Raw genomic sequence first — 17,943 nt, 5'->3', positions numbered from 1 at the left:
AGCTGGAAACTGCTTCCCTGGGCTACCAACACAGACGTATCTTCCATGCTCTCAGAAAGGGATCTGTGTATCCCAGACACTTTTTAAAAGGCCATATTTTTTTCTTGGTGATGGGAAGAGTGCTTTGACAGACAGCTCTTAATGATGGTGCCTGACCCAGGGCATCCTCTCAAAGCTGCTTCTGGTCTCAGAGCCCTAAAGACTGATACCCCATTAGGTTATTGCTGGACCTCTCTGCACAGCCCTTCCTGTCATGGAGCAAATCATGGATGGTGGGCATCAGACTGTGAGGCTCATCCCCACACCTCCATCCAGCTGATTACTGGTGTGTATTCTGCAGCTGGGAAACACAGAAAGGAATTAAACCCATCACTTCCTGAAATATTAAAGGGGTGGTTTAGATATTGACAATAAAGTCTAGTTTTCATGGCCCTTGTTAACCTAAGCAGTGCTTGATCTAGTTCCTCCCTGAAGTATCAGGTGGGGAGAGACATCTATGTGGGAGATCAGAGAATGCACAGAATTGTGAGGAAGAAGGCTCAAACACTCTCCAATGTCTCTGATGCAGCAAACAAGAAGGTGAATTCAGCTGGGTACCAGTTTGGTGGCTGCTGTTCTGGTGCTGGACCATCTCACAAAGCAGTCAGGTATTGTTTGCAAAGATGGCATAAATTAAATTCCATGGAAAAAAATTAAACTGGATCTCTGGTGTCAGCAGCTCCTCTTATCATTTTGTAGCCTGCTCACATTCCCTGGCAGATAATTGCCATGACTAACATTCATCTGACACAGCCAATTTTGCCACCAAAATCTGTTTTCTGACCTTAGCTGACTATTCACAAACATGACAGCTCCCCCCACAATAGCATAAATGCTAACAAAGCTCTCCTAGAAAATATATCGGTTTTGTGGGCACTACAAAATCAAAATAAGATGTAATGAATGCCAGAGAGCTGGATGGAGGGGCTGAGTGCCTGTTATTTCTCTGTCTTAGTGGTGGTTTCCTTAATCTGATTTGTTTATTCTGCTGTTGTCTGTTGTATCTTCAGACACAGGGAGAATTTGTGCAGTTAGATGGGCACGCTGGAGAATGAGCTGCCTGCCATACTCTTCATGCCAGCTTCACTTCTGGGCTTCCTTCCTCTGTGATCTTCTGTATTTCCGAGAGGTCTGTAAGTTGGAAAAGCTGGTACAAGTATTTGGCCATGCAGTGGAGGGCTCTGGGGGTTCAATCAGGGCTCAGGTGAACCTGTCAAGATTGGAAAAGGACCAGTTTATCTTTTAGCAGCAGTTTGGGCTGTTCACCATGGGGCTGTGTGTGATGCTGGCCACAGACAGTGGTGGGAGCTGGGGCTGAGACAGGGAAAAAGGAAGGACCACAGCAGATGTGCACAGGTCTGCCTGTGGCTCATTAGCAGACTTCTAATCTAACAAGATTCTGCTGCCCTGACCAATTCCCTCTGAAAGGGACTCAAGTTTCTGTAGATCTCCACTCAAGTCATGTGCATTAAAAACCCCCAGCTTGTCCTCTGGAACACAGACTGGGCAGGATCTCAAGGAGCCCTTGCTGGATAGATACAGGAACATTTCATCCACAATGATTTTTTGAGCACCTGATAGTTAAGTTGTCTTTCTCAAGAACTGAATTCTGCAAGTGAATCTGCCCACCCTTTCTAAAATTCTGTTAACAGTTCTTCTGCCCTCTTTCTCCTTCTGATTCTTCCTCCATGAAGCCCATACCATCCCATGAACCAAAACCATGCTTCTAAGGAAAACCACCTTTAAACAGTGCATCTACGCCATGAGTTAACTCTGCAGTAGTCCACACTGGTGGTTCCCACCTGAAGACCAGAGATGAAGGCTCCAGTCTGCAGAGATGGCTCAAAGATGGTATCTTGCACAAAAAATATCACCAGATGTACTGAAAACAGATACACATAACTTCCTCTGGGCAAAATTGAGAGCACAGTATTTGTATTTCCATATCTCCATGTCTGGCTGGTTGTGAGGGCGATAGGCTCAGAACTGGCCTGAGTCCCTGGCAAAAGGGCCCACCCTGTCTGAGTCTGAGGATATAGTCTGAATCCTCTCATCCCTCAGGGCTTTCCAGTGGATTCTATTATTCCTCCTTGTGTTGCCACTAGAAGACTGAATTTTGTTGATATTGGTGAGTCTCCCCATCCAAGCTGAATGATAGCTCCATATTCCCTTTCATATGCTTCTTAAAAGTCCCTTTCATAGGCCCACAAGAAATAATTAAAAGTTGTTTGGAAGATAATGCCTTTCCTCACTTCCATTTTCCTGAGCATCCAGTCATATGAACAAGGCTTACTACATCTGCAACTATTTGTTGTGGTGTCTGTACATTCTTGGCATGAGGGTAATTATGGATATTTTGATACATTAGTAGACTTTCTAAACCTACAAGTGGGAGTAAGAGGGATTAGAAGACTTGGAGATTTTTGAGAGAGATGCTGTCTGTTTTTTCCCTTTCCAGCTTTGTTCCCAGTCCAGTTTAAACCTGCAATGAACAAAAGTAGTTACTGGATGGGAGTGTCCCCCTCAAGAAGGAGCATGGTGACCTCTGAATTTCTAAAAACCATTTTCAGGACATTTTGGGCAACTGCCTGCACTGGTTTGACACTTGTAGCTCCAACGGATGTTGGGACAAATCTGGCAGTTCTCCAGATCTGGTTGAGATTAGTTTGATTAGGTTAATATTGGGGCCCTTTTCATGGTCAGCAGGAAAACAAGGCCAGCAGCATCACTGAAATAGGGCAGGGAAGTTACTCTGGAGCAGCCTGTTTCTCCCCATGAATAAGAGATTGGGGGTGAGATCACGTAGGGTCCTCTTTGACAGCCACAATCAATGGCTTCTGAGTATTTCTTGTTTGGTTGTCATGTGGCAATCTGGTGGGCAGGGCCTTGTGGTCCTTGTCGAGGTCCTTGCTGAGCTGGATGAGGGCTGTGGCCATGGCTGTGCCCATTCAGGCTGGCACAGCCGGGCTCCTCTTGTGGCTCCATGGGGAGGGGACGACGAGAAACCCTTGCACAGCTCACCAAGGGAGGGTGGGTGTCCTAGGGTGATGTTATGATGCTTGTATCCCCATTGGTGTGTTCTGTTTATGCTGGATATTATGTTCTGTGCCTTCAAGACTGGCTCTGAAGAGTGAAAGTTTTATTTTGGTTTTGCTATCAGCCGCTCCCCCACGGCTGGCGGGACACACAGATGGGGCAGTACATAGTGCTGCTTTTGCTTTTTGCTTTGCTCTTGCTCTTGCTTCTGCTTTGCTCCTGCTTTGCTCTTGCTTTTTGCTTCTGCTTATTAGTTAGTTTAGCTAAGCAGTTGGAATTTTTCCCTGGACTGTTTTGCCTTTCCCTCTTTTGGACCTACTTGAACCTGCTCCGGACTGGGACCTGGGAACACGGAGAGTTTGCACCTTGTGGCTGCAGCAGCTGCCCCAGCACTGGAGGGATTGATAACAGAGTGACCACCCCCGAGAGAGACTTTCTGAATTTGTCATCTTTTTTAGAGCAGTGAAAGAGTGGTGTCACCTGGTATTGTTAATTTTGTGTGCGGGAGTGCTGTGCCTGTTAAATAAACAGGTTCTTTCCACTTCTCTCCAAGAAATCCTTCCCAAACTGGTTGGGGGGAGGGGTCATGTGGATTTGCTTTCTGGAAGGGCCCCCTTTTGGAGGTTTTCTCCCAAATTTGCCCTAAACCAGGACAGTGGGAAGCAAAGAAACCCTGCATCCTCCAGCTGGGAACCCCTGAGAGCGCAGGGATGGAGACAAGAGCATCAACACACAAAAAGGGCAAAGCTTGAATGTGGTGATGGAGGCCCCAGCCATGGAGCTGGTGCTGCCAGGCCCCACCTGGCAGGGACCCCCAGCCCATCCCGCCTGGCGCTCCGGGCACACCAGGCAGGAGCAGCACGTTCCCACCGCCGGGCACGCCGGGCGCGATATGACGGCGTGCCAAAGGATCTCTGGGAGCCGAACGGGGGGGAATATCCTGGCATAGAATTTAAAATGTGCTCTAACCTTTTCTGCAAACTGAAAGCAAGAAAAATGCTCATAAAACTAGTCTTTGTGCACAGAAAGAAGTCCGTTTTTATACTGTTGCTAAGTTCCTTATTGTTTTCTGGCTGTTTTTTGTGTTTCTGTGGCAGCCTTTTCTGTGGGCCTCTTTCAGTGACTTAGCTATATTGGCCTGCAGATAATTAGATCAGTGCTATCATTTTCACTGTCCTTTTTCCTCTGGAGCAATTTGCATGATAATGGCAGTTTGTGCGACTCTCTCCCTCCGTCTCCCTCTCTCTTTTAACCAGACACCGTTTCTAAACATGAAATAATTCAGGGAACAATCTGCGAGTGGCTCTGTTAAGAAAAGACTGAAACATCTGGTTAAGAAAACATTTCTGGTAACCAAGAATCCAATATTTATGTCAGCTGTAGGTTTAAAAAAGAGGCATTTTCTTAACAGCATTTTTAGTCTATATTTTAGTCTATATACAGTATTGGCTGTATGCAAAGCTCCTAACCACAGTATACTCCCACCCTGGGTATATATGTCTTTATTATATGTCTATCTAGACAACTTATAGGCAAATAAAATATTAGAATCTAAACTCCTAATGAAACCTACGACAGGTACCATTTGAAAGGCAGCTGTGCCCCACAAATGGTTCTGATCCCTCTTGCTGTGAGCAAAGCCTTTCATCCTGCAGGATATGCCCAAATCTAAGCAGGAGAGCAAACCCACTGAAACCCAGAGCTTGGCCTGGGTGACTGACACTGGTGCTGTGGTGATTTAGGGTCTGGGGTTCCCATGGGAGAACATATTGTGGCTACATATCGTGGGCCAAGGAAGCTCTTTGTGCAGGAGCAGAATCTCCTGCCGTGCCCAGGTCCTGCAGACCAGTGACCATCTCAGCCTCCAGGCTGTGCTGCACCACTGAGAACATTATCTTTGCTGTAAGAAAAGGATCTTGGGATCAATTCCTGCTACTGATGAGATTAAACTCCCTGCAGACATACCTCAGCAAGGGAGAAAAATAAATAGTGGAAAAAAAAAAAAAAAGAGAGTTAATAAAATTGATCCTGGTATCTGAAGACTGTGAAATTAATTTGGGATTTTGATTTCCCTGTGGCAGCTCAGACAAGGAACATCAGCTGTCCTACTCCTGCTAATTTTTCACATCGATCTTCATGTCACCCTGGCAAAAACGTATTCCTGGTTGGGCTTCAGATCTTGGAGGGTGCCTCAGAGCAGCCCAGTGCTGCAGTAGAAGGGTAGCAAGGCTGGATATAAAAAATCAAATTTGCCTGTTGAGTTAAGCTTATTGAAGATGATTTGAAATTTCCTAATAGGCAAAACTGGATACAGTTTTATAGCCTTTTAAGTTAAAAGTAAAGCAATTAAAATTTCCACAGTTTTTATGAGAAAAAGGTTCTTGTAAAGAAATGGGGTTTAACCAGTTTTCATTTATGTGAGTTAATTACTAATTATTTTTATTTAAATACTGGAAAATGTTGCTGAACAGTATTTTTACAGATGAACTTGTGCTGCAAATATCTCATAACAATTCTAACACACCAGAAAAAGCTTCCCTGTGGATAAATATCTGTAAGGATTGGGCTCTCTTTTTGTTTGCCATGGGGTCACACAGAATCCCAGAATGGTTTGGGTTGGAAGGGACCTTAAAAGTCTAATTCCAAACCCCTACCATGGGCAGGGACACCTCCCACTAGACCAGATTGCTCAGAGCTCCTACAACCTGCCTTAGAATATTTCCAAGCTTGGGACATCCACAGCTTCTCTGGGCAATCTATTCCAGAGTCTCACCACCCTTTACCACAGTAAAGAATTTCTTTCTTACATCTAACTTAAACTATCTTCTTTCAGTCTAAAGCCATTCCCTCTCATCTCGTCACTCCAGGCACTTGTGAAAAGCCCCGCTCTGTCTCTCTTGTTGCCTCTTTAGGTACTGGAAAGAGCTTGAAGATTTCCCCAGATTTCCTAAACCTTCTCCTCTCCAGGCTGATCCATCAGCTGAGCTACACTGAGAGACACAAAGGAGTAGGAAAAGTTATGATAACACTGCTGTGGTCAGAGGTGCCTGAAAGTCACCTTCAAGTCAGAGAGAAGTCACCTCCAAGTCAGCCTGGCTGAAGCATCATTTGAGAGCTGCCCAGAGTGGCAGAGAGTGCTGATCCCAGGAGAGCTGGAAGGACAAGCAGAGTTCAGCTCATTGCTACATGGAGCAAAGATGCCACAAATCATATGGAGATTTTGACATGGGGTTTCCTGGCTTAGGAAAATTGATTATTGCCAAACAGAGGGCAGGGACAGGGAGTGGCTTATCAGAGTCATGAGAATTGCTGATGCCCAGCAATTGCAAACGTTAGATCCGCCGAGCAGAGTTATTGATCACCTAATGAAATCCAGTGGAAATGGCTTCACTGGGAATAGGACCAGGTCCTTACTTCAGAGCATAAATCCTGGCAGAGAAGGCTTCTTTCTGAAACAGTGCTGCCAAGCAGTGTGTGACCATGACCACAGCCCAGAGGGCACCTGGCCCTCCCATGCTCTCCCCTGTGCTGTGGGTGCTGCATGGCCACACCTCTGAGGGACACCCAACACCTCTGGTACCAGGGACCACTCTGACATACATGAAGGCTCTTTTGCAGTGTTTTTAAATCCTCACTCTTTGCATCAGCTAAGGTTTGAGGAGCTCTTGTCCTCCCCAGAGCCACACAGCCCCTTCTCAAAGCCATGTAGCACCTCGTCAAAGCCTGTCAGGGACCAGGAGATCAAACAAGCTGCTTCCTGCCAAGCAGAAAAAACATTACAGGGTAGATAGTCTGCAGCAAACAGGACAGTGCTTGACATTACTTGCTGTCTGATAGCATTTCACATTTCTTCCAAGCAGCAACCTGCACTACTAGAGAAATAAAGGAAGGAATTTGATCCTAACCCCTGCACATTTACCTTCAGAAATGTCCCTGAGTGAAGATAAAACCCTGAAAATTTAAAGGAATACACAAGAACTGAGGACAAAAAAAAATTTCTCAATAGTATGAAAACTGGTTTATTTTCTAATTAATTTTATGTATTTGTAAATGTTTCCTCATAGAATATTTCTACCAGTAGCCAAGTGCCAGATTAGGAGCAGGACTTAATGAAAAACAAAATTACAATTTCAACCCCCAAGTCTCTTTCCTGAAGATGCCAGTGGTGTTTTTTGCACAGCTCTTGCAGTGGTGAGTCAACAGTTGATAAACCACAAGAGGTGGCTTATCAACTTATTAAATGCACTATTTTTTTGACAGACAAGTTCACGATTTTGCAATTCTTGTGGGATTTTTATCTACTCCAGGTAATTTATAATCAAACTTTATTTTGATCTACTCCGGGTAATTTATAATCAAACTTTAAATAATTATAGACAATTTAGGTGGAAGACTGACATATTTCAGCTAATTTCAGCATTCTTCCTGAGTGCTCCATGTTTTCAGAGTATGAAAAATATTAGGCCACTGAAGGTAGCTTCAGTGAAGAGCTCAAAGCCTGCTGCCATCACCTTATATATGATATACAAGATTTGAACAAAAATCACAACAGTAGGAAGAAGATGAGGGTTTCTTCAATCAGGAAGTTTACATAAGGAAAAAATAGCTGCAATGTGAAATGTAAAAGCAACACTAAGTTTTTTAAGCTGGTACTGAGGTTTCTTTTCAGATGAGCTGCCCCGGGAATTAGATTTGGACATGGTCCCTTCCCCATTGCACGTTTCTTCTGATCTACTTGTTCTTAAGCTTCCAGTCTACCTTCACACAGATAGATTCTCTTCACAACATTTCATATATAAACTACAGAACACAGGTGAGGAACAGGATTTAAAACTGTCCAGATGAAGGAGAGTGAGATGGCTGTGATGGAAGAGCTGATTCACTGCCCCAGGTTTCCACTGGAGTAACCTCACTGAAATAAGGAATTTCACCCCTCCAAAACCAAGAGTTGGATCAGGCTCAGCTGAATGATGGACTTTTGCATTCATTCAAAAGAATAAATGGAGACTCCCATGTGTGCCTGTTTTTCAGCTGAGTCCTGCACACCTCACATGGGCAAAACAACCACTGCACATGATGACAGACCTGGGCACCGAAGGACTGGACTGCGTAGCACTGCAGAATTTCAGAAAATACTGGAAAACTGGAAATAAAGTATCTCACTCATGACTTTATAAACTCAAATCCAGTGGAAGCTTTGCCTACATAAAGTTGATGGGATGAGGGATCTACATACAAATATTAAATTCACGTTAAGGGGACTAAATTTGGCTTAAGTGGAAAATGCCTTTCATCTCTCCTAATTTTATTGAGTATTTTATTGCAATTCTTTCTTTATTAGTGGGAAAGCAAATCAGTGTGTTTTAAAATTGTTCTCACTGTTGTGAGTATAAACTTCCTGAAGATTTTAGCCTGTTTGCAAGAGATTGAGTAAAATAAAGATTTTTTTTTTTAGGTCAACATTTTCTTCTGGCAGACTGAGCCTGAAGTGCACTTTATTTCCCTTTAATTTAACAGCTCCAGCAGCTTTTCCAGTTAAATCGACTGTTCATTATTGAGCCCATTTATGAAGGGCTGTGCAGTGCAGTTTAATGAATCCCTGGCACAAAGCTCCCTTTCAGTGTAGGGAAAGAATAGCAGCCTATTTAGGTCCTGTAGGGCTGTATGTCAAAGGCTGCCTATAATACTTGTCAGGGAAGGGCAGAAATTCCCACTGATATAAGAATGTGCAAGAAATCAACTTTCACAACCAACTCGCCGATTAAGACGCGATCAGGAAATGAGTCTGTAGGTTGGGAGCGGTGACACCTGTTTGGGCAGCCAGATTTTCCCAGAACTCGATAACCATATGGGCCATACAACCAGGAAGGGGGGAAAAAAGAAAAAAAGAGCCCTCCCTCCCCTGTTGCAGAGGTTTTCTTACTTTCACACTGCCTCCCTGATGCCACGATGAAAGGAAAATGGGTGCTGTGAATTGTGAGAGCTGGGCTCAGCACAGGATTTGGTTTGCCTTCCCTTGGAGAAGGTTTTGCTAGTGATCATAAAATCATGGAACAGTTTGGGTTGGAAGGGACTGCAAAGATCACCTGGTTCCATCCTCCCTGCAGTGAGTGGGGACATCTTCAACAAGATCAGCTTGCTCAAAGCCTCATCTAGCCTGGCCTTGAACACTGCCAGGGATGGGGAATCAGCCACCTCTTTGGGCAACTTGCACCAGCATTTCACAACTCTCATCATAAGACATTTCTTCCTTATATCAGCCTGAATCTATTTCCTTTTAGTGATGAGGCACAGCGTGAGATGTTTCTTTCAGGCTGAATCCCAGTGAGATCCTTCCCTGGCATGGTAGAGGATTTACCCTGGGACACTTGGACACTGAGGTGGGCAGCCCCATGAGCTTTAGGAGGGCAGACAGAGCTTCTGCAACTGGCTCCAGTGAGGAGCTGCTCCCCAGAAGCGCTGGCACTGTAACACGGCCCTCGACTATGCAAGGCTTCCTCGCTTGTGGAAACTGCTCTCCTTTCTGTCCAGCCTGGTCTGCAAGGATAGCAAATTGTTCTTGTGCTGACGGGCTCAATCGTGTGGCCATGAACTCAATCTATGGCCAGAGCAAAGCATTAGTGATCAGGGCATGCTCCTACTCCCTTTGATTCTCAGAGTGATTCTGCCCTGGCTTTCTAAAAAAGCCAAGCTGGATGCCAAGGACGTTATTCTCAGAAGCCTTGGTCAACCCCCAGAGGTGGTTGAGATGCTGCTCCCTATAACAAGCAAGAAAATGAACAAAACCAGATAAATTTCCTATGCAAAAGTGGGCAAAAAAATAGCAGTATAACCCCTGGAGCCCATTAGTAAGCACTGAGTGTTTTCCTGTGGGATGGTGGAAGCAATTCTGCAGCCACTTCACTCACCCCAGTCTGTTAGGGGTTAAGTGCAGGGAAGAGGACATCTGGTCGAAAATTTTACCTGGGACTGGGGCTATTTTGTGGGTCTAAACCCAGCATTTCCTGGACATTAGACCCTGCTAGTGAGCTGATGTAGATAGCTGGGCCTGAGAGTCACCACGAGTGCACTCAGCATCAGCATCCTGAAAGGGCACAGGCAGAAGACATGCAGTCTCATACAGCTGCTAGAAAATAGATGTTTTTCAGAAATAACCAAACTGCTATTTCCTTGAAAAAAAATCAAGTTTCTTTACAAGTTGTTGACATCATGTGGCTTAGCAAATTTCCCTCCAGGCATTGCCCAACTCGGGGTAATCAGCTCTGCCTGAGAGAACACGGAGAATAAGCATGTTTAATGCAATTATGAAGGCTTTCTAAATCTCCAGATCTGGTTGAGAATATGTAAATTCAGCTGCTTAGCACAACTGAATGCAAACTTTCCTTTGCATGCCTGACAATTGTTTTAATACTCTCCAAGTTCTAGGAGGTAATAAAGTCTCCCGCTAAACCGTAGCTGAGCTCTCAAAGCTGTTTAATTGAATGAATTCAGCCTTACAGAAGAGAGGCTGGGGCTTTCAGCTCTTTTTTATCTGAGCCACCGGATATTTATCCACTCTGCATATAATGCCACCCAGACTCATTAACAAACCCTTTAGACAAGCCAGGGAATATTGCTGCTATGATGCTGAGGCGGATGCTAATTTGAGGACAACTTCATTGCCGTTCTGTTTGAATAATTTCGCGTTGCTCACATAAGAAGCAGTCCCAGACTGTCTGCACATCCCGTGAAGGATAGTGACCCCCGTTTTCTAGACCCACGTGCAGCTCAAAGTGGCCTCACAATGGATGCAAAACTATCTAGTGGAGCACATGGGGGATGTATATGTTGTTCTTTACATTTTCCCATCAATAAGGGAGCTTGGAGCAGGCTGCAAAGCTTGACAGGGCTTGACAGGGCCTGAGGGTAACAGCTCGGATCGTTAATCCCTGTCAGTTGTATTCCAGCTAAGTCCTTTAAATCCACCTTCTATGTAGACATACTCATTCTGACATGGAGAGATACAGAAACTTCCCATAGCCCTCTGCCTACCAGGGTTCTTTTGCTTCAATCACACAGTTACACTCAGAGCAAGTCCCAAAATAAGAGAGACTCTGGGAGCCTCCAGCTGAGCAAGTTTGGCAAAGGAGACCCAGTCCGGATGGGCCGGCACCAGAACCCAGGCTGTGCCTGGGAGTGTGAGGTTCTGCCTGCTGCTGGGACCCTGCTGAGACCTGCTGGTGAGAGATCAAGAAAATCAGCAATCTTGTTTTGTAGAGGTTATTGAGCCTTCTTTTCCTCCCACGAAATACATGCTTTCTCCTCTTCTCTCTTTGCAATACTTGCTTTACATTCAACAAGTGTTTCAAACCACAGTGAGGTGAATTTGGCTGGTTTTTCGATTTTACCACTAATTACAGTCCAAGGAGCCTGTCTCACTTTCCTTCTGCAGTTTTGCTTTCTGTTTTTTCTTTCCAATACAAATCTGCTGCATTTCCAATGAAGTGATGCAAAGCATGAAAACTCACTTTATTTAATTCCAAATTGGATATGGATCTTCATTCAAATTTGGACATATAAAAGCATAAATCTGGAGCTGGGTTGAGGGTTGTTCTGCATCAATGTAAGAGTTTTCTCAAGGCAAATTGAAATACCTTTTCGCCATAAAAAAAAACCAAGATAGTTCCTTCAGGAGTTGTTAACAGTACTTTAAGTAGCCACTTCACTAACTTTTATACCTTCTGTGTGAAAGATTTATACTGCTGCTTCACTAAGTCCATGCAACACCACAGGCAAGGTGATCTAGTGGAAGGTATCCGTGCTTACTGTAGGGAACTAAATGATCTTTAAAGTCCCTACCAATCCAAACCATTACATAATTTTGTGACTTTAACTCCCTGCACCCCAGCCATTTGAAATCTCTACTGGATCACAGCTCTGAATTTTCTTAGGACTTGACTAGACAGAGAATACGCTATGCAATGTGCATATCAATGAGCTTGGAAAGAAGCATCCTTTACAAATCAATTTAAGTGTGTGTATCCTGGCGGCTGTCAGAGCGAGAGCATTTCCCCGAGCCCTCGCACCCAGAGCCTTGCAAGCGCCGGGCCGGACCCCAGAGGGAGGAAGGAACACGTTTTGTGCCAGCTGAGCAGCTGCAGGAGCGGGGACAAGGCTTATGGGGTCTGAAGGATGCTGCGCACCTGCTCTGGGGTGCCTGCGAGTGTCTGGCCAGGTGAAGCCTGTGCACCTGTCCCGGGGTGTGGGTGTGTACACGTGTCCCGCGGGGCTGTGTATCTGTCCCAGGGCGGGTGTGTCCCAGTCCCGGGGGAGATGCTCGTCCCGCCCCGCCGCTGCCGGTGCTCCCGCCCGGCTCGGTGGGTTGGTGGGTGCAGCCGGCCCGGCCCCCGAGCTCCCGGCAGGGAGGCGGGGAGGGCCGGGGCCAGCCCCGCTCTGATCCCTCCTCCTCCTCCTCCTTCCCCGCCCGCCGCCTTTTCCCCGCTGCCGCCGCCGCCGCCCGCCGGGCGCATCCCAGCGGACTCTGTCGGGACTCGGGGCGGCGGCGTTCGCCGCCGGCCATGGCCGTGCCCGCCGCGCTGCTCAGCCCCCACCACCTCCTCTCCTTCTGCTTCCCCGCCGCCGGCGGGCTCCTGGGCTATGCCGACCTGGAGAAGGGCTACGAGGGCGGCGGCGGCGACGCGGGGGACTTTAGAGAAGCCACCCGGGACCTGCTGAGCTTCATCGACTCGGCTTCCAGCAACATCAAGCTGGCGCTGGACCGGCCGGTGAAGTCCCGGCGGAAGGTGAACCATAGGAAGTACCTGCAGAAGCAGATCAAGCGCTGCACCGGCATCATCGCCGCCGCCGCCGCCCCGCCGCCCGCGCCGCCGCCCGCCGCCTGCCCGCCCGCCGCCTGCCCCGCCCGGCCCCCGCCGCGCCGGGAGCCCGCGCAGGCGGCGGGCAGCAGCCTCCAGAGCAAGAGCCTGGCCGCCCTCTTCGGCTCCCTGCAGCGGGGCCGGGGCGCGGCGGGCGGTGCCGAGGCACGGGCGGGCGGCGGCGGCGCGGAGCGGGTGGCGGGCGGCGGGCGGAAGGTGCCGCTGCGGGACCGCAACCTGCCGCCCTCCTTCTTCACGGAGCCCGCGCTGCCCGGGCCCGCCGCCCGCGGGCCGCCCGCCAAGGAGCTGGAGAAGGGAGGCGGGGGCGGCGGCGCCGAGGCCACCGAGTTCTTGGAGCTGCTGTGCCCCGAGTACGGCGCGCTGCTGCCCGAGCACGCCGCCCCGAGCGACGCCTTCGGCGGCCGCCTGCCCGCCGAGCTGGGGCTGGAGCACGGGCTGTACGAGCTGCCGCTGCCCGCCGGGCCGCACCCGCTGCTGGGCGGGCTGCTCTACCCCGAGCCGCCCTGGAGCCCGGCCGCGCCCTGCAGCCCGCCCAGGAAGGCGCCGCCCGAGCCGCTGCGCCCCATCTACCCCGGCGGCGGCGGCGGCGCCGAGCCCGTGCCCGGCAGCGGCGGCAGCAGCGAGGAGCCCGGGGGGCACCTGCCCGCGGGGTTCGCCCCCTTCTTCCCCGAGTGCCCGCTGCCCCCGCCGCAGCCGCCCTACGACTACGGCGGCGGGTACCACCGCGGGGGCTACCCCGGGCTCTAGGGCCGCCGGGGCTCGGGCGCCGCCGGGACGGCGAGGCGGGAGCGGAGCCCGGAGCCCCGCGGGGGCGGGCGGACGCTGGGGCCGCACGGGGCTCCGCACACTCCGCTGCATGCGAGAGCCCCGCAGCCGAAACCGCGGCCACGGCCCCCGCAGGATTCACCCTTGTGCACTGCCAGTCTCCTCCTCCTGCGGTTTGGGCGACGCTGCAAATAAAATGTGAAACTTTGGGTTTCTTCAGGTCTTTTTGTAGCGGCCGGTGCCCCCCTTTCATCCTCCTTCCTTAGGGGCCGGGGCTTGGCTGACTGTAGGCAGACGCGTTGCTGTACCTGTAGGCGACGTGGGGACCACTCGTCAGTGATTTCAGTCTAAATCTAAAGCTCATGTCAACACTTGAGGTGCGTTTAACATTTTTGCCAGGCTCACGTTTGTCGCAAGTGCTGGCAGGTGTTCAGCTGAGGACACAAAGGCAAGAAAGTGAAGCAAAATTAAAAATGCTGCTACCAAAACTCAGTGTCCTGAAATTTTAACAGCGTCTTGCAGGATCTTGCAAAACGGCAATTTACAGCGATTCGTAAGTTAATTGATGGTGTAAGTTCGGGACAAAAATGTACTGTAGCCACTGCGGCCATGTGATTCCTACAGACTGTTGGATTTCTTCCAGGAATGTGTCAAAGCTCAGAAAGCGATGCGGCTCCGTCTCATTGTGTACAGGAGATTATTTGATAATCATTTAAGTTATGTAAAAGAGTCTATGATAGGTCCTATAAAAATAAAGCTACACAATAGATCCGAGATGTGTGGTTGTTACTGCTGTTGAGACGCTGCGTTCAGGGGGCTTTCACCGTGCCTCCATCCTCTGTAATGGTTTCTTGGCAGGAGTTAAGACAGGCGGCGGGTTTTGTCTTTTCTAGATCTTTTGAAATGGTGTATTTTATCCACAGCGACCCGTGCTTGTTTAGCCTTCATTTGTACCGTCTGTTTCTGTAACTTAGTAGAAAGAAAGGAGCGATAATACGCTACAAAGTCAAGGGATAAAAATTGTTACAATTATGAAAACAGATCAAAATACTCGGAGGTTTCCTATTGAGATGCAAGTTTTCAAAGGCAATCCCGCCGTTGGCTCCCTGCCAGCCCCAAGTGGATTGTTTGTTTTTTAAACGGGATCCACATAGGGATCAGCCTGGGGTTTTACCCTCAGTCTGGGGTTTTACTCTCGGTGGTGGTGACAAATCCTTGTGCCTTCTGTGTTTTAAAAGATAGTGTGGAAAGTAAAGCAATTTTTTTTCATTCTTCTACCCAGACTTAACTTTTCAGAGATTTGGGGTCAGCATGCTGGGAAGTGTGGAGAGGTGAAGCAAAATCTTTTGGAGATAAACTGAGATAATTTGTTTTGGCAAATGTTTTACTTTTATAAGCAAGAGCTGTAACTGCTGCCTCCTCTTTCCTCCCCACAAGCTGCCCAAGTGTCCACAAGCTGTATGGAAAGGAACCGCCATGGAGGAATGTCCACAACACTCCAGCGTTTGATTGCTGGGTGCTGTTGAGGAAATGCACTTTTCAAGAACAATTCTGCAGCAGTTTATTTCACTCAGCTTCTCGAGAGTGTGTATGAGGATCAATGGGCAGCCTGTCCAGCCAAGGTAGCTACAAATTAGGTTAATCCTGCCCTGCTGCTGGTTTTGATGATGGGACAGCGTTCTGCTCTATGAGCTCTGTCCTGCCTTCTTCACTTTGGCAAACCTCCCAGCTTGCATTAGTGAGCTGCACACTGCCAGCTCCCAGCAGAGCTTGCATCCAACTGTGTCTGAGGCTACCTGGGCAAGACCGGCCGGGGGGTTATTTCAGGTGGAGATGTGTTGGATTATTTTTTTGTTTAGCTCCTATTTCAAGCCTGTGAGTTTGCAGTGTGTCTTGATAGCTGCTCAGAATTATTTCAGCTTGATGATGCTGTGCTAATAATCTCAGTGCCCATTTTTCTCCCCTGAGCTGTGCACCTAAGATTTGTGCTTTCAGCAGGCCAGGCAAATGATGGGGGAACTGATAATGCAGTGGTCCCAGGTAAGGAACAAACCCACCAGTTTTAGGATGTATAAGCTCAGTAGGAAAATGTGTATCAACTGGGGATCTAATCCTGAAGACGTGATTGCCTATCCTGTCAGCTGTCTCACAGGTGTCAGTGAGATTTTGCTCAGAAAAAGTCAAAAAGAGGTTTTCAGGCATTGGTTCTGGGATAGACATTGCAAACTTGACTAGTCTGATTGCCCACAGACCTCACCTTCTTATTCCAAGTAGCCCTGAAGGGACACAAATCTGAGCAGCTGGTGGTTTTTGCTCAGGTCACCACCCCCTTGTAGGTGGTGATCTGTGGTGCTCAGAAGCTGAGCATCAATCAGCCTTCTTGGGTTAGACCTTGTCTAAAGCCAGTGGGAGAATCAGCTCTGTGGGTGCCAGCAGAGCTGGGCTGATCCAAGGCTGGGGTGGCAGCTCATTACCAGTGCTGCCAGCTTGGGAGGGTTCTTTGTGGGCTTGCAAGAACTTTGGGTCAGGCTCTGGGAATCTGTGGGCTGACTGAGCAGCAGCTGCACAAGTCTCTTCAGCTTAGCCTCTAACCTGCTATGGTTCCTTAAGGGGGATGCTCAAATAGGAGCTTGCACTGAAAGAAAAAAAAGAAATCTAGAAATCAGTGTTTTTCTAAGTATGGCTACATTGCTGCCAGAGGATGTATTTGTATCTGAGGAGTGAGTACCTGGCATGGGAAGTCTGATGAGCCTGGAAAGGAGCTAACAACAGCTTTTCCCAACACAGACCAAACAAAAACTTCTGTATAACTCCTGAGGAACACTGGAGCCCTTCTCCACACTGTGGAGGTGGTGAGGGCACCTGAACAGCCCAGGGGTTGCCATCTAGTGAGGCTGCATCTCTGATCTCCTTTGTGCATGTGTGGGCTCTTTTTGTTGGGTGGTTTCCCCCAGCTTGAACAGTGCAGGCACTGAAAACATCACCTCACAGTCTCGCTCAGAAACACCCTTGGGAAATTGTTTTCCCCTCTGAAACACTGAAGATCATCATCTTAAGCATCTGCAAGAATAAAAGCTTTTGTAATTGAGCAAGATATTTTGGTTTTTTTGATGCACTTTTATAAGGAGTCTGTTCCTAAGGACTAAAGCTGATTCTTTTAAGCTTTTCTGTCTTAAAAGAAGTGTCTCCCTTTGAAAGGAAATGGGTTCTCTTTGGTTGGATCGAGGTCAGACTACCAAACTATTTAATTTTACAAAGCGTGCACTGAGTTCCTCAGATACACTAAACTCCATTTTATTGCTGGTGTATTTTACACATATTGCCTGATGTTACTGGAGGTTTTGATGGGAAAGCATACACGCGTTAATAATTTTTCATACATAGTCAAAGAGGATAAAGGGGGATGACAAGAACCCTTGCTTCTCATTTTAAATGAGGGAATCTTAACCTTTCCTTAATGGTGATTTACTGACAAGTAAGGGTTTACCACTGAGTCTGTGTCTCAGTATTTTGTGACTTAAATAGTCTGGGTCTATTCCAAAGCCACTTTCAGAAAGCAGAAAAATTCCTTTTTTTAAAGTGTTTTGAAACAGGCTCATTAACTATTTCATGGCCTGAGCCTAGTACAGCCCAGCCATTGATGATGAGTCATTTTCGTTGAGCTTACATAGTTGATCAAAGTGTTAGTGAAAAAGATACAGAAGTTTATTCTAAACACTTTTTGTTTTCTAACTTTCTAAATAAACTGCTTTTGGCAACAGTGCAAAAACTGAAGGTCATTCTGCACTTATTGGCAACAGGAGGAAAAGGGTGGTGGAGCAATTCTGTAGAGATGTGCAAGAAATTCAGATGAGACTGTGAGAGTTCAAGCCTACAAGTCTGACTATATGAAGTGAGAGCAGGGAATGCTTTTAGGATAGCTTTGTGTCAGTCAAAGAGGCTGGTGAACACTTCCTTAAAATCCAGTGGTGTTTGTAACACATCTACAAAACCAGCCAAAAGTAGTGTGTGATCATGAGCGCTCTCTCCCCAGTTCTGTGTGGGTAAATACTGGCAGGAGATTGCTGAAAGGCAATGCTATGAATGATGAAGGTGTTTTATAATATATTTTTCAATATCTCACTGTAACCCTGATTATCCCCTCCCTTGCTGACAAATAACTACTTCAGCAGCCTGCAGGTTTTCAGGCTTTAATGCTTTTTGGACCCCCCCCATATGAAATGTAAAT

General features: G+C 47.6%; 1 protein-coding gene across 1 annotated transcript; it reads left to right on the top strand.

Moving 5' to 3' along the window:
• The first annotated feature begins 513 nt into the window (after window positions 1-513).
• On the top strand, window positions 514-14,489 carry FAM181B (family with sequence similarity 181 member B). The gene is given in 4 exon segments (XM_036379165.2): window positions 514-647; window positions 12,296-12,311; window positions 12,314-12,364; window positions 12,366-14,489. Coding segments are annotated over 4 exon segments (1,533 nt in total). The 3' UTR covers window positions 13,698-14,489.
• The last annotated feature ends 3,454 nt before the right edge of the window (window positions 14,490-17,943 follow it).

Source organism: Molothrus ater, chromosome 2 (genome assembly GCF_012460135.2).
Source record: "Molothrus ater isolate BHLD 08-10-18 breed brown headed cowbird chromosome 2, BPBGC_Mater_1.1, whole genome shotgun sequence".
Taxonomy (NCBI): Eukaryota; Metazoa; Chordata; class Aves; order Passeriformes; family Icteridae; genus Molothrus; species Molothrus ater.
Note: the sequence above shows the minus strand (reverse complement) of the source record. Positions and strands in the feature narration are given on the sequence as shown.